Genomic DNA, 16,295 nt, shown 5'->3' on the forward strand with positions numbered 1-16,295 from the left:
TCATGTAATATCTGTGTATTTATTAATTTCATTGTACTATAGCTCACTGTATGACTCCCTCTTGAGTTTTTGTAGCAATTTAATTGATTTGATTAAAAAAACTGCACCAAATCACAAGGCAAAAATAAAATCCAAATATTGTAATCTGTTTTAGCAGAATGAATGTACCAAGAAAACAGATAATTCACCCATTTAAAATTTTCATTCAACTCATTTAAGAAATGAAATACGCTCTTAAGTTTGTGTATGATAATTTTAATATTCAATCCTCATACCTTACCTGATTTCACAAAGCAGTTTCAATCTGAAGTATACATGACTAATCATAATTTATCAACAGTTCATATAAAAGAAAATAAAAATAGAAATTATGTATCATATTAAATACATTTAGTGCAACTTTTTGAGTGACATCTCGTGTAATTACTCATCCGTTTCCAATTCATCAGATCTGTTTTACGTTTCGTTTCGGAACCGGACAGCAAATTTCATTTTGTGAAACCACCAAGTCATTTATCTTAACATGATCAACCATTGACTACTTTTTGAAAATAAATAAATAAATAAACTGAAAGCTTTCAGATTTTATATTATGCCCTGAGGTTTTTTTTTAAACATCTTGTGTTATCTTTATTTATTAAATATCATGTTCTTCACACTTAAATCACAAAATTCAATTCAACAGCAATATCACAAATATTTAAAAGAGCATGTCTTTCGAATTCCCGGTACACAGTCTCGTACATTGGAGATAAAAATGTTCCCTCCCCCCATACAAAGCTGCTATTGCTCACTTTGAAATCATTGAGTTTCTTAATCAAAGACTTATAAATGCGTTACAAGATATGAAATAGATAATAAAACAAATTCCAAATTAGGGCTTCCAGATGCCCATATTCTGGTGGAGACATACATTATTCAAAATTTGATGGCCCTAAAAACAGTTGTTTTATCACAACGTGAGAAACATACATACATTTATGCAGATTCTTCATTATTTAACTTCTTTAAATATAATACTCTAATATTTGGTGGCAACAATTGAAAAAGGTGATTCACCATTTATAATGAATCAACGCAAAATGCCAAAACAAAATTAATAGCCCTTCTGGGAAAATTGCCCCTTTGAGCTAAAAAGATTATCTGCAAGAAAGCTGAAAATAAAAAAGCAGGAAAAAAAAGATTGGCCCACTTTGAGAACAGCACATGACACTTTAGGAGACATTAATTTTTCCTCCCAAAGACCCATCCTTTAAGGAGTTTGGGAAAAAAAAAAAAAAGGAGGAAAATTATTTAAAATAGAAAGCAGATGTCAAATTAAGCATAGCAATGCATATCATAAAGATGAAGTAAATAAAGGTACAGTGAGGACTATACATGCTCTTAACAGAAAAGAAAATTATTATTCATAAAATATTGTAAGCAAAAGCTACAATATCATTTCATCAGAAGTACAGGCAAGTATATAAAGCATCGGTTAGAATAGACTGAAGGGTACCCCTTGTATTATTGCGAAGATGTTGTTTCATTTATGTTGATTGTTGAGTAGTTGAATGTCCTGTACATCCGTAAATATACTCAGTCAGTAAATAAAGTCAAGGGAGTGAACAATGCCAAGTTTCTGCAATTCTCTGGTGATTTTTTAAGTGAAAATAGGTCAACGTGTACATGGATAAAGTCAAGGGAGTGCACAATGCCTAGTTTGTGCAATTCTGTGATGTTTTTTTCCATTAACAAATGTATTTGTTATACCAATGTTTTATTATAACTCTCTTGTTCTGATCATAATTTGTAATTTTTCATGTTGCATTTATGTAGGTCAATGTGCACAAACTCGGTATATCCATGTGCCGCCAAAAATCACCAATGGGTACTCGTAAATATACTTTTACCAAAACATCACTGTGCAAGTAGTAATACTTTATTGATTGTGCCAAAGCATTCATAGTTGATTTATACATGTATAATGGAGAGAAAATTTATGTGAAGAGGCCCTTTGCAAATGATTAGCATATTTGATATAAAATAAAATAATGGCTGATAATAGAACATCACTAATAGCATATTTTCTTAGATAACCACTCCCATAAGACAAATCTATTTAAGTAAGAGGTTATTCTCTTTGGGAAGTTCGATTGCATTTTCTACAAAAAAAGCACACACTGTTTTGCATATCATTACATTTGTTCATATCTGTGTTGATAGCAAAAACTGAATCATAATATTAAATGATGAGAAATATACCCAACGAAATTGCAATACAGTTTAACTAAATAAATGTATAATAGAAATATAAAATGAATGAATAATAGAAATATAAAACTGCATGTTTCCACAGGACTTTCATTAAGAAATAAGAGCTAAAAATTCAATAATAGTGGACAGCATGCAGTTGTCATGAAAAATTTCATTCATACACAGTTTATGAGCACTGAGTGAGCCAGTTTTGAGGAATAATAAGTAAGAAAGTTTTCTCATCATCATATTCAAAGACATTCTTTTCATATTTGGTACTTGGATCTATTTGGGGAAGTGACTGATTTTGCCATCAGTAAAAGTTATCCTGCTTAAAACAGTTTATTATTGTGTTTTCTGAAACATGGTTTCAAAATATGTATTTAGAAGATGCAGAAAATGCACCAAGGAGGTTAGTCCTTATTAATTCATTTGCACTTTCGTCCAAATTTTCCACATTATGAAGAATACAGCTCACCTCACGAAGATCATATTCTTTCATCGCTCTATAAAAATTCCTTAATCAGAAACTGGAATAACAGATATCATGTTTTCTGCAAGGAATAAAACTCCAAATTTTCCTCATTATGAAGATTACAGCTCACCTCATGAAGATCATATTCTTTCATCGCTCTATAATAATTCTCTGATCACAAACTTGAATAATAGATATCATGTTTTTTGCAAGGAATAAAACTTCGGCATACTTTATGAAGTATGTTTTGTGACATGCAGTTGTGAATCAGATCAAAGGTAAAATTCTTTTCATCTTACAGTTTCTAAATTCATTCATTAAAAATTTCTGTCATCATCTACACCATACGTTATTTTTTCATAATTTCAAATTCATTAAGGAAAAAATCAAATACATTGCAACATTTTGCTCACATTAAATGACATAATAATTACAACAAACGATGAGTCAATTTCCCATGTTTCTGCACAAGTGCCGATGGAACATTGACATTTTGATACACTTAAAAAGTCGCAAAATATTAGAATAAATTTTTATTTCAGAGGCAGAAACAATTTAAAAAATTATCACATCTGAAATTTAGTGTCATTCACTTCACAAATGATGTTAACTTATGCGAAAGCACAGTCATTTTACGATTAACTAAATTATCAACAGAAAAAATGCATTCAAAATTCAGTATTAAAATAGTATTTTTATAATTAAACAGTTTAGTGCTTTCCTAAGGAAAAAAAAAAAAAAACTCAGTTTTGTATCTGATTTTAATAGTTTTAAATCAATATGCACAAAATTTTTTCATACCACTAAAAAAAATATATGAAGTACTAACAGAGATATTAAAAATTGAGATTGTTTTGTTCTTTTATTTATAATATGTTTAGCAGGAAATAAATGTTAATTCAAAGAACACTGCAATGGAAGTTCTCACATGTTCTATCAAACTTTTGTCAGTGATTTTAACTGAATTATCACCAGAAGAAATTTATTAATAAGGGAACACTACAAACAACGAATATCTAAGATATTCTTTGACTACAACAACGTTTGCACCCTAACACGAAATCTTCGATGTTTGTTTACATCGCACGATAAACTGTTAATCTTTGCCATAATTCACCGCGAAATATGATAAAAAGCCAAATATTGTAACCCATCCAGAAGGACGTAACGTCACGGTACACTTTTCCGTACACCTTTGGCGTGTGTCTGTACATAATTGTGACGGACTAAAAAGTTAGCCGTCTTGCCAGGTGAAACTAGTCGATATTTCCGTGACGTCAAAAATTCGAAAAGTGGGGTAGGGTTTGGAAATACGCTGAGAGGCAGACATAACAAAGTATGGGACGCAACATGGATTTATAAATAAATAACTTGCAGTCTATAGAAAGTACATTATTTGGAGCATCGTTGACTTTGATCTTCCATTTTTACAACTAAGTCTCAAGTGTATGTATGTACACTGCTAAAAAAAAAAAAAAAAAAAAAAAAAAGGGGGGACAGTTCTATATCTCCCGATCTTCTGGGCCGATTGACAAAATTCAAACTGCGTTCTTCATGTCTCGAAAGCGCAACTTAGGATATATATTAGATTTATATATAGCACTATTCTAACATAGGTATTTTGACACAAAATCGGACTTTTTCTGAAATAACATACCAATTTTTTTACATATTTCGATTCTACGACTCAAATTACGCCTAAATATGAAATTTTAAATAAAAATTTGGAGCAAAATTTACGGAGAAATTCACAAATTTATGTTGGCACTATTTTGTCAGTTTGCGCCAAGAATAGTTCACTTGGCGAACTTCTTAATATATGGCAACCTAGTTTCCTTTCCCGTGAGAGGAAAAAAAGTCACCATCGTTCCTTTTTTCCAAATAATATTCTTTATATTGTATTTTTAATTATAACTTATTATTTTAAGTAATTTTTTCTTTTTCGAATTTCATTTTAATTGTTTAATTTGCATGGTTTTTTTTTTTTTTTTTTTTTTTTTTTTTTTTTTCCGGAATAACTGTTTTAAAAATTTCTATTTACCTATTCGAACTGCGTAAATAAAGGTGCAGCGTTTATTTCTTTTTCAAATAGTTTTCTTTATATATATTTTTTGTCATAGTTATTACTTTAGGTAATTTTTAAATTCTTATACTTTTATTTTAATTGTTTGTGTTGCATTGTCTCTTCAGATAATTGTTTTAAAATTTTTTATCTATTTCTTCGAACTGAGCATTTTAAATAAATTTTCCAGAATTTGATTTTATTTATTTGAATTGCGTTTCTTTCGGAGGAATACTTTGTAACCCAGATTACGATGCGTTTGAAAACTGCATACATTAAAAGAGCAAATACAGTAAAAGCATACTTAACACGCCTTTCAATGTTCCGTTCAGAAAAGATATATATAAATAAGAGAGATGTATAACCGACATTTTAACTTAGTATGACTTGCATACACTGCTTTAAACAGTTTTATCATTGTGCCCATTGCTTTACACAATTTTATCCTACATTTGGTTTCTTAAATGTTATTCATATTTTAGTCAAATATTTTATTTTTGAAATCGTAAGAATCAAATATTATAAGATTAAAAAGTTTTAAATTAAAAAAAAATACAAATACTAAATTTTACCCAAAAATTTATTTTTCTTCTCTTTTTCTTCAGGCATTCTACTTTATTTTTGCTCTTTTTCTTTAGGCATTCCGCAAGTATATTAAAAAACATCCAACTTTTCGAAATATCTTGATATTTCTGACAATCATTTTAAATAAAGTTATCGCCTTCCATTTCATAAAGGCCCACAAACGGCCGAGTGGTAAAGTCGCTGAACACTGGTAGTTAACTCCCGGGTTCGAATCCCGGTAAATGGGCTGGTTGCATGGGTGTTTTCGTGGATTTTCTCATGTTTACCGTGTATGCCAGCTGGTTTTCCTTTGAAAGTTCTTCACAAAGGCATCCTTCCTTTTAGGCAGATAACCCTGCTTTGACGTAACTTAATAATCCAATTCAATCCATTTCATCAATATTTGGTCAGAGCCTTTATCAGTCTTTAGAGGCTAAACATTTTGAAGGTATGAGATGAAAGAAAAGACTGGTTTCATCAAGAGGTTTTGGTTTATTTAATTATGACAAAGCACACTAGGGCTATCTGCCTAAGGGGAGGGATGCCTTCGTGGAGGACTTTCTAAGGAAAACTGGCTCGCATACACGTTAAACATGGGGAAAACCACGAAAACGCCCATGCAGCCAGCCCGTTCGCGGAATTTGAACGTCGGACCGAACTACCAGAGTTCAGCGACTTTACCGCTCGGCCGCTGTTACATCAGGAGGGAAAAAAAATGTCTTTAGGTGACACTGACATACAATACTGGATAAACTCCTGAATCTTCAAATCATTCGACTGAGAAAATCATGGGATTCTCCATTTATGGTACGATATGATGTTCTATAACGTAATTTAAATTTATACAACCACATAGTCTAAAACCAGTCGCTCTTCACTTTAATCTGCAATGATATCGTTTTTGTCTTTTCTGATAACACAAGCTCAATTGATGGTATTTGCTGGTGTACACGCCCAAGTGTTTTCTCTTTGAACGCCTAAATTCTTTGAAGTAACCTGAAAGTATATTCAAAAGCGTCCAACTTTTTGAAACATCTTGGTATGTCTAAGAGCCAAATTTTCCCTGCAAATTTTTGCTTGCTTTTCTCCCTAATTTTCTTCTTTCCTTCTACAGTTATTTTAAGCGCTCACACAAGAAAATTAAGATTTTTCGATTGCTAGATTTTCATAAATTTTGCATTCTTGTCAAAATTTTAAAATATCAATTACATCAACTGTGTTTCAGCTGAAGACAGCTTTTCATTTTCTAGACATTTTAACTATAAACATTGTACAGAGCAAAGTCCAAAGGATAAATATTTTAATTAAAATATTTTTTTTGCTAAATGACAAAGAAATAAAACAGTCCAGCAGTGTTTATTCTTCACCACCGAGTAACCCGATTCTTATATCGGCTGAAACAATCTAAATCATATTAAAGATCATGTTTTTTATACAATCTATAACGCGAGGGAAAAATTAGCTTCTTAAAACAATTTTTCTAAGAAGATTAATATAAAAGATTATATTTATATATATATTTTTAAAGCTGGGACTTGAACCAAACTGTCAAACTTTTAAAGTTTAATTTACATGGTGGTTATAATTAAAGTTCCAATTTGAAATGGTCATAAAAGGAAAACTACCTGACCAAATGTTATCAAACTTGGGAATCGTGTAAAGGAGGTTATGGGAATTTATTTTCCGCGGAAAAAAAAAAAAGAGTTCAAAAACTCACCACCAGGGGGGAAATGGCGCTGTATACAATATTGTTAAATGAAATAAGACATGAAAACATCTGTTTAAATTGCGTTTAATATTTTCCGAAACGTGTTACAAAGCAGGTTCAATGTAGCGTCCAGCATTTTCCGAAAGTAAGTTAAATCCTGTTACTGCATTTTCGATAGCAGCTCTTAGCATATCAAGATGTATTGTGTGTATTTAATTATGGCAAAGCACACTAGGGCTATCTGCCTAAGAGGAGCGATGCCTTTCGTGGAGGACTTTCTAAGGGAAACTGGCTCGTATACACGTTACACATGGGGAAAACCACGAAAACAGCATATCAGGAGGAATGTTACGGAAATGTCAGTGTATCACATTTTTCATTTCTGGCAAATTGTTTAGATTATCACCATAAACAGTGCTTTTGAGATAACCCCATAGCCAAGAGTCACAGAGGTTGAGGTCTGGTGGGAAGAGGGGAAGTGTTGGCCTATAAGACTTTCATTCGTGAAATATTGCCTAAGTAATTGTGCGACACACGTGAGGTGGGGCCCAGCCCTGCATAAAAATCGTAGTATCTAAAATGCCACGTTACTGCAGTTCATGTATCACGAAACATTTTAACATTGACTTTAAGTGAGCTGCAATCACAGTGGTCCAGCTGTCGACTGCTCTTCAGAGAAAAATGGTTCAGTTATAATACTAGCTGTCATTCACCACTAAACGGTGTGGAATGACTGCTATGCAATCGAATGCAGTAGGAGAATGCAATGAAGCTAGATAGATAACATGAGAGATTTCTTTGGCCCAAATCAATTAAAAGCGTTTTGAATCAGTATCTTCATGTTTTAGTGCCGAATTCAGACTTCAAAAATTACTAATTAGCGATCTGTAAGAAAACGATTTCCAGATTGTACACACTTGTGCGAGTGATTTGCGACCTCACATTTTCTAATCGCTAATTCGTGGTTTTCACGGACGAATTTCTCACTTACACGGATGGCGCACTCGACTTTTATCGAATTTAACGCCTTTAAATGGTAATTTGCCTACTTCAAAGTTTCTTAAGGGTATACAACATATTAAACCCGTGTAACAAAAGGTTAAGTTATATTCCGACCCATATTTCGTTTAACAATATTGCATACAGCGCCATTTTGCCCTGGTGGTGAGGTTTCCAACTTTTTTTTTTCGCGGAAAATAAATTCCCATGACATCCTTTACACGGTTACAAAGTTTGATAACACTTGACCCAGTAGTTTTCCTTTTATGACCGTTTCAAAGTGAAATTTTAATTATAACCACCCTGTATATTATTAAATTTTAATTTGAAGCTATGCGTTATATGTATACCATGCGTAAGATTTTCGCTTTTATGGAAAAAATAAAGAATCGAAGCAAATATACTTAGGATATTAGACCAAAACTGAAAAAATTTCCCCTCCCTCCGAAAATAAAATATTGAAACTTCGACCATGAATTTATTGAATTATCGAAATATTCAATTTGACTTATCTTCTAAGTCCTAGTTCCGACAACAATTCCGAATTACTGATGCTGAAGTAAAAGGTTTAGTATATATTCACTGTATGTTAATAAAGTAAAGTGTATGTTAATAAAGTGTAATAAAAATAGATTATAGAATTTACGCTGATGCAACTATTTGTCTGAATGCACAACATGTAATGGAAGAAGGCTTGTAGAGACAGTACCTCCTATAAACGAAGCCACGGCACGCCGCACACTACGTCACTAAAGTCGTCCTTATGTACAGAAAGCATGGTTGCCACATGAAACCACTTATCGCTGTTATTCCTTTAAGAGGAGAGAAAATGAAAAGTAGTTTTTATTTCCTTGCATAAGGCTTACTATATCGTTTGGTTTTAAATATATATATATATATGTGTGTGTGTGCAAATATATATATTCCGATTTGATTTCATCGACTGCATTTTCTAATTTCAAATAACTAACCTTACTTTCCTTATATATTTTTATGCTTAAAATAATAACAGTATAGTAAAGAAATTAATTCAACATACTTCAGATTAGTAGTAATAAATATATACTGAATATCTGGCTGATGCTGGTTTGCTTTCTGAAGAATATATATTTTATTAAATATTTTCTTCCTTAACAAAGAGGATAACGCATAATTAAGCAAGTTTACAATTGATTAACACTAAAAATCCTTAAATTAATTTTAATCAATTTTTAACGGCATTTTCTGTTTCTCATAAATACAAATTTACACATAATTGTTTAGTCATTTTCCGCTTTTTTTTCACTTCAGTGTGGGACTGAATTTCTTAACAGATGAGAAACCTGGAGAATGATTTGAAAAATACTATTTTTTAGCATCTATCAATATTTATTCATTGGTAGTTTTAAAATACGGTAGCAAAACATTTCATATATTTAGGCATTTTAAATTAGATCATTATTTGAGAATACATAACTGCATCTTCCCAATAATAAAAAAAAGAAAAATTGTAAAAATTCAACAAACTTGACACTTGCTAGGAATTCAAAATTCTTATGTTTCATTCTTATTGTTAAATGTTTGTAACACCCCTTTTGTCAAATTATGTGCATATAATTTTTTTTGTAACTTGTAAATTTTTGTTCCTGAAAGCATTTCATTGTAACTTATTTGAGAATTTTTTAGCAAATGATAAATATGAAGTTTATATATGTATTTACTGGAATTTTTATCAGGGTAATCAGTAGGAACTTTTAAAACATCTAAATAGATCAAATGTCCTCAATTCTTAGAATTGAAAGAATAACAAGTTTTATGTATTTTCCTATTAGAAATGAAAATAAATATAGCCTGATTGTTAAGATGTAAAGTAAGATTTAAAATTTTCAAAATAATTCAGATTTTTATTAAAGGAAAGCAACACAATTAGGATGCAAAACATATAAAAAGGATTTTATTTATTTTTTTTTTTGCCTGAATTTTTTGTACCAGTAAATTTATAACTGGAAGTAATAGGAAATGGCATTGCATACTACAGTGGGAAAAAGGGTGGGATGACTATTTATTTATGTAACTTGATGCTACTTATTTTTTATTACAGTTAAGTCTTTTTAATATCAAAATAGTTTAGTATAACTGCATGAAGCCTTACAGCTGGGAAGGATTAAAAATATTTTTTTACTCAATTTATTTTTGATAAGTTTTCCCCTGTATATGTACAACCACATCATTAGAAATTTTAATTCCAAAGTATTTAATTTTAGTTTTGACAGAATTTAGCATGTATTACAATGAAAATATTGTATAAGAATACAGTGAATTTCCTCCATAAAAATACATGAATATCTATAAAAATGACTCATATGGAATTGTAGGTAAAAACAAATTGTATTTATTTTCTTCTTACAGTGTAAAATTAATGTAATAAACATGTCTGCTTCAATTAAAATAATATTAAAAAATTGCAAGATACTGATTTCAAAATCTAAACAATAGTAATATTAATTGGCAAAGTATTTTATCTTCAAAAATCAATATTTCTCTAGTTTACAATAAATACACCTATTTTGCACAAAATATTATATAAGAGACTTAACAACTTTAGCACTTTACTGTCATAATTAGTTAACTATTACAAATGCTTTGTGTGTGTGTGTGTGTGTGTGCATGCATTTTGAAAGAGCTGGTAAAGATTTCGCAACACAAATAGAAAAAGCACTATTTTTTTATTTAACATACTATCTACATTCTGCAAAAAATATTCATTTAGATAAAATGAATTACAAATTAAGTCTGAAGATAATAAGAAACAATAGATTAGTGTCACTATCTTATTTTATAAAGTTTACTAACTTATAAACATAGTATATGTCATTTCTGCTGTATGCATAAATTATTTTTTTAATGTTTTCAATTTCCGTTGCTTATTTAAATTGTTACTTAAAAGATTATCATTCAACTTTTTGCAGTAATTATTTAGAAAAATATTCGTTGATGCTTGTATGATGTTTTTCAAAATAATTTGAGGGTCATGAAGTTTAGGACAGTCATTCAACTCTAAAAAAAAATTTTCATGAAGTAAATTTAGAGTAATTTTACACACTGTAACTCGTGGATTTGCCGAAAATAAAGATTTTTGCTCATATTCATCTGAAATAAGTTTCTTAACAACAATAAAATTGTATATAACAGCATGTAAAATATCAGGATGAGGATACATAAGACCTCTATCAAAAACCTTAATCCATGAATGAATATTTTCATCGTTTTCTAAAGCTAACTCCTTATCAATAGTAATATTGGATTTACATACATCACATTTTAACTTTTTTAGCATACTATAACAGCAATATCCAGCTATATAAGTCAAAATAGGTACATCCAATTTTATGTCGTGTATATCACTATCTTCAACTGTTATTTCATCTATGAATGTTTGTACATCAGTGTCATCAAAAGTTTGTTCTTCAGTGTCTTTAAAATCAGATACACGAAGAGGAATATTTCCAAATTTTGAAGAATTTATTAGGGTTGGTAATGTACTCTGAAGTCTTAATTTACCCTCTATTTCATAAACCTGTCTGATAGAAATATTATGGTGAGCTCCAGCCAGTTGCCTGTACTTACCAAATCTAGCCTCTAACATATCTGTTTGTATTTTTCCAAGTAAAAGGTATTTAAAACCAAACTCATTTATACAATACCTTGATATCTCAATTAAAGCATACGTTGTATGGTATACTGCAAAGTGAGTTTCTTTGGTTAGGCAACCAGAGGTTAAATTCAAATTTTTCCAACTATCTAGCCAATTCAAAAAGTTATTCATAAAAACATATTTTTCATCATTTTCTGCCACAGTGAAAGGTGTTTCAAATACATTATTTTTATGAACCCCTTTAAAAATAGATTTCACATTTACAATTGACCACCATGTGTTTATTATTTTAATAAAGTTTCCAGTTTCTTGGAAATTTATTATTTCTTTCTGCTGCCCAAAAGAAAATAATGCTTCAACAACATTATCATTAAAAATCTGCAATGCAAGCTTTACACTTTGTTTTTCTAAGTTAGTTGGATATAGAGCTTTTATTGTCAGACCATAAGCATACTTTAATAACTTACCATTTTCAGATTCATGTAATTTTTTAATACAAGAAAAAGATGCAGTTTCAATATGTGAAGCATCATCAAAACTTGGGAAAAACATACTCTGATTATTATTTTTTTTGATTTATCCAGTTATTTCTAATGCATTTTAAAATATGCACTGTATCAATAATAAAAAACACTGGCCTAGATTTGTCAACAGGGTTTTGATAAACAATACTAACTTTAGGTGGTTCGGAAAACAGAGACATAGCCTTTTTATTAATCGAATTATTGTCAGTGACAATAGCAATAATTTTAAACCCAATATTTTCTAATCCCACAACAATTTTTTTAATATAAATATACAAATTATCCGCACTAAGTGTTTTCACCGGCAAAATATGTACAACATCCTTATAAACAGATAATAGGCTGCGAATCATGAAAACATATGCACTAGATGCAGCATTTTTGCAATTATATGCCATTCCACACAAATTACCACCTTTATAATCAAATGCTTGATTTAGATGAATTTCATCAATCATTAAAATAACAAGCAGATCTTTTTCTGATAGTTCTTGAAATTTAAATTTTATGTAGCTTAGGAACTTTTGGTTGTATTGTTCATTTATTGGATATATATTAAAATCTGAAAAAATTTTCTGAATGGTCCGTGGATGAGGGATAATAATATTTTCTGAATTTCGAATAAAATTATATGCATGTGGTGAAATTTTGTGAAGTAAAGTGGAAAATATTAGAAAGTCTGCAGAATACCTATATTGTTGTTTTTCTGAATTCAAGTTTGATAGTTGCTCAACGAGAAAATTTATTTCATTGTTTTTATGTGGAATTTTCTCTTTTAAAATTGTCATTAATTCATTTACAATTTGTAAATAATTTTGAATACTGTCTTCAGATGAATCATTTGAGGCAAATAGGTCTAATTTCTCTAAAATACTTAAAAGATCTTTAAGGTTGTTAATTTTTGATGGGATTACATATTGCTTCAGTGATTTAATAGGTATATTTCTAATTGCTACAGATATATTCAAATTACAATCAATCAATAATGATTTTAGAATTCTTGGATGATTGTCATTAGAAATATTAAGAATCATAGTATGTATAGGCCTGTGTATAACTATCCAGTTATCTGGTAAATTCACAGTATTAAAACAAATTTTTAGTTCATCTAAATTATAAAACATTTGTTTTCGTTCATACTCTTCCTTTTCAGCTAAGCTACAGGCTAAGGCTTTTTCGAGTGCATCTTGTTCTCTTTTGAGTCTTTTATGCTCTGGTGATTCCCTTGATGAAACACTGGAACTAAGATGACTCGGACCATCAGGAAACAGACTTGGAATTGCACCATTCTTTAAACGAGGATATGACAATGGTATAATGATCTTCTTTCCAGTTTTCTCATCAAAGAATTCAGTTTGCCTCAGAACGTCCTCTTGCTTGAAGTGAAGTTCACACACCTTTTAATATGAAAAAGAACAAATAAATAAACATGTATCAAAAGGTTAAACAATTATAAAATCGTAAGCATTCGCCATCCTTTAAATACATGCAGTCTAATAAGGGTTTTATTGTATTTTTATTTAATCATGGCAAAGCACTCAAGAACTATCTGCTTAAGGGAAGTGGAAAACGTTCATCATTTAATTTCTTTAAAAATAATACAGGGCGATAATGTTTGGATGGTAACAATTTGAAGAGATATAGCCATTTAAAGTGCACAACGCAAAAAAGTGATGCAGCCATTTAGAGTGAATAATGCAAAATCTTAAAACAAAACTATTAACTCTTTTGGGCTAAAAAGAGCCATGGATGCTGTCATAAAGTTTTGAAAAGTGCAAATAATTAGCACATGTTTGTTGTCATATGTCAAATGCATATAACATAAGTAATATTTAATTGATACATCCTCAGGTAACATACAATTGCTCATGTATATATAATTGCTACATCCTAAATATTTCTTTCTTCAGTTATTTGAAAACAACACTTGGTTATGGAATTACATTCAAAATGGTGATAATACAGTTATAAAAAGAATAAGATTAACCATCAGTTGATGGATAAGAATAAGATTAACCACATTCATTCGTACCATTCAAATATAAAGTTACTGGCTCTTTTTCTAAACATTTTTACAAATGATATGTTCACAACCAGAAGTACAAATTTACTTGTGTGCCTATGAATGTTTATATTTAAGAGCATAAAACATCATTAGTCATTAAAAAAATTCATTTTTCTTGAATTATTGAAAACATGTATAAGTGCTAAAATATGATACACAAAGAAAAAAACAAGAATTTGTATATTTAACAGTTTATTTGCAGTAATTAAATATTTTAGGCTATTCTTATGTAATTTTGGAGTGAAATATTCACATTCATCAATCGTGTTTGACATTATATTACTGTGGAAGGCTCACTAGATTGCTTATTTTCCATATAATTTTCTTAACTTTTTTCAAAAATTTTAAAAGTTATATAACTTATTAATACAATGAAACATTTTCATATTCCACTGCAACAAGTATAAATAAACAAAACCCCTTATATAAGTGTTTTTAGATAAGAAATTAATGTAAATTTCAAGCCCACAAGAACTTACTGCCAGTAGCAAATGAACCAACCACTGTAACAAGGTAGGTGTTATTGGCATAAGAAACTCGTACTTTTATAGATGTGTGTATGCATGAAACAATTTAATAGGCTAATTAGGATTTATGCTAACATGTAATGAAAACTAGTAAGCTTACAATCTTAGGCAATATTATTTGAACAAGACAGTTTAATTTAAACACCTTGTAACTTATTCCAGAAATTAAAATAATTACTCTCAAAACTAGTCCATTTATACGATTGTTTTCTTTTACATATATTTCATAATTTTTTTAAGGATTTTAGAATTAATAAAGTTTAGAACATTGCATAATTAGCATTAATTTCCTGTTCAAATGAGTTACGAGCAAAATGCATTCTCAAATGCTCCTAGCATATAATAAAGGGGCATTGCATACATTCAGTTTTAAAAAGAAAAAAAATAAAATAAAATAGGTGGAACGAGACTTATCTAAATCAAAAGAAATAGTATACCCAAACAGTTAAATACTTATATCTAAAACAACTTTAAATTAACGGCTTTAAAATTACGACTTGAAGCATTTTATATTTATCTACTTAAAGTTATAATATGAACTTTATAAGGTTGGTGGATTTTCTATTGACAGTTATTGAGAAAAGGGTCCATTTTATAATCACTTTAAAATTCAGTATAAGCTCTGTATAACATAAATTCCTGAAAGATTAATCAATCCCAAATCAATGTGCGTGTTATAAAGATCCCGACGCCGAAAATATAAATTACTGAAAGAATTCATTAATAATACTCATTCATAATGGGATAAGAGAAATTTCTGCCTAGTAAATAAATATATAACTATGCTTGTATAGAAAGTAATTAAAACTTTGTTTTATTTTCTATGGTTGAATGCAATGGAACTTTAGTAAATTATTTCCCTTGCATTGAGAATTTTTTGTTTTCGCATTTTCAAGTCATGTTTCTTTCAATGACATTAATCTTTCAGGAATTTTCTAATTTAAAAATGAAATGCATGCTTACCTTTGAATGTTTCGTAGGCTTGAATCCATCTTTTCGTTTGCAGTTCCAAATCCATTGTTTTCTCAGTTGTTCTTCCGTAGGAAAACTAAATACAGCCACCTTCGGGCCATTCTTATAATTTCCTTTGCATGTTGCAACACAGCATTTATGTGGCATAATAAAAAATAAATAAAGTAATTTAAATGAAAGATGTTCTATTAGAGCACACTACACTTTCAAACAACAGTCAGTTCACTACGCTACGACACCGAAATTCTTTCATTCTTTGCCACGAGGAAGATGGTAGGAATGACGACTTAGATGACGTCAGAACGTTCAAGCAACCCTAGAGGCTTGGCTTCGTATATAGGAGGTACTGGTAGAGATCTGTTTTTGACATGCCTCTAAAAGTAGATGTCATACTCCTTTTGTCTCTTCAATGTCAAAAAATTTTCCTTTGAGAGGCCTTTAGTTTTGGGAAGGAAAAAATCATAAGAAGACAAATTTGAAGATCATGCAGGACAATTGAGTACACATACTTATTTTCGGAGCACAAGCGG

The 16,295-nt window shown here is 30.0% G+C and overlaps 2 protein-coding genes across 2 annotated transcripts in view; one reads left to right on the forward strand and one right to left on the reverse strand.

Annotated features, from left to right (window-relative positions):
* The first annotated feature begins 8,857 nt into the window (after positions 1-8,857).
* Positions 8,858-16,295, forward strand: part of LOC146997118 (MYG1 exonuclease) — a 61,748-nt gene continuing 54,310 nt past the window's right edge. The window contains exon 1 of the mRNA XM_085816694.1: positions 8,858-8,879. Within this exon, the coding sequence (XP_085672820.1) occupies positions 8,873-8,879 (7 nt within the window). The 5' untranslated portion in view covers positions 8,858-8,872. The remainder of the gene's footprint in view (positions 8,880-16,295) is intronic.
* On the reverse strand, positions 12,239-15,992 carry LOC146997119 (uncharacterized). Its single transcript, XM_085816693.1, has 2 exons — positions 15,757-15,992; positions 12,239-13,598 (listed from the first exon to the last, which is right to left on the reverse strand). The coding sequence occupies exons 1-2, from the start codon at positions 15,910-15,912 to the stop codon at positions 12,240-12,242; spliced, it is 1,515 nt and encodes a 504-aa protein (XP_085672819.1). The 5' UTR covers positions 15,913-15,992; the 3' UTR covers position 12,239.

This window comes from Stegodyphus dumicola, chromosome 5, assembly GCF_044657685.1.
Source record: "Stegodyphus dumicola isolate Sdum_Otavi_A_Nest chromosome 5, ASM4465768v1".
NCBI lineage: Eukaryota > Metazoa > Arthropoda > Arachnida > Araneae > Eresidae > Stegodyphus > Stegodyphus dumicola.

What these genes read in the sequence shown, in the direction of transcription:
- LOC146997119 (XM_085816693.1), bottom strand. Translation starts at nt 15,912, where the DNA reads ATGCCACATAAATGCTGTGTTGCAACATGCAAAGGAAATTATAAGAAT. An exon ending in AGCCTACGAAACATTCAAAG is followed by an intron (nt 13,599 to 15,756) that starts GTAAGCATGCAT and finishes TCATATTAAAAG; the next exon opens with GTGTGTGAACTTCACTTCAA.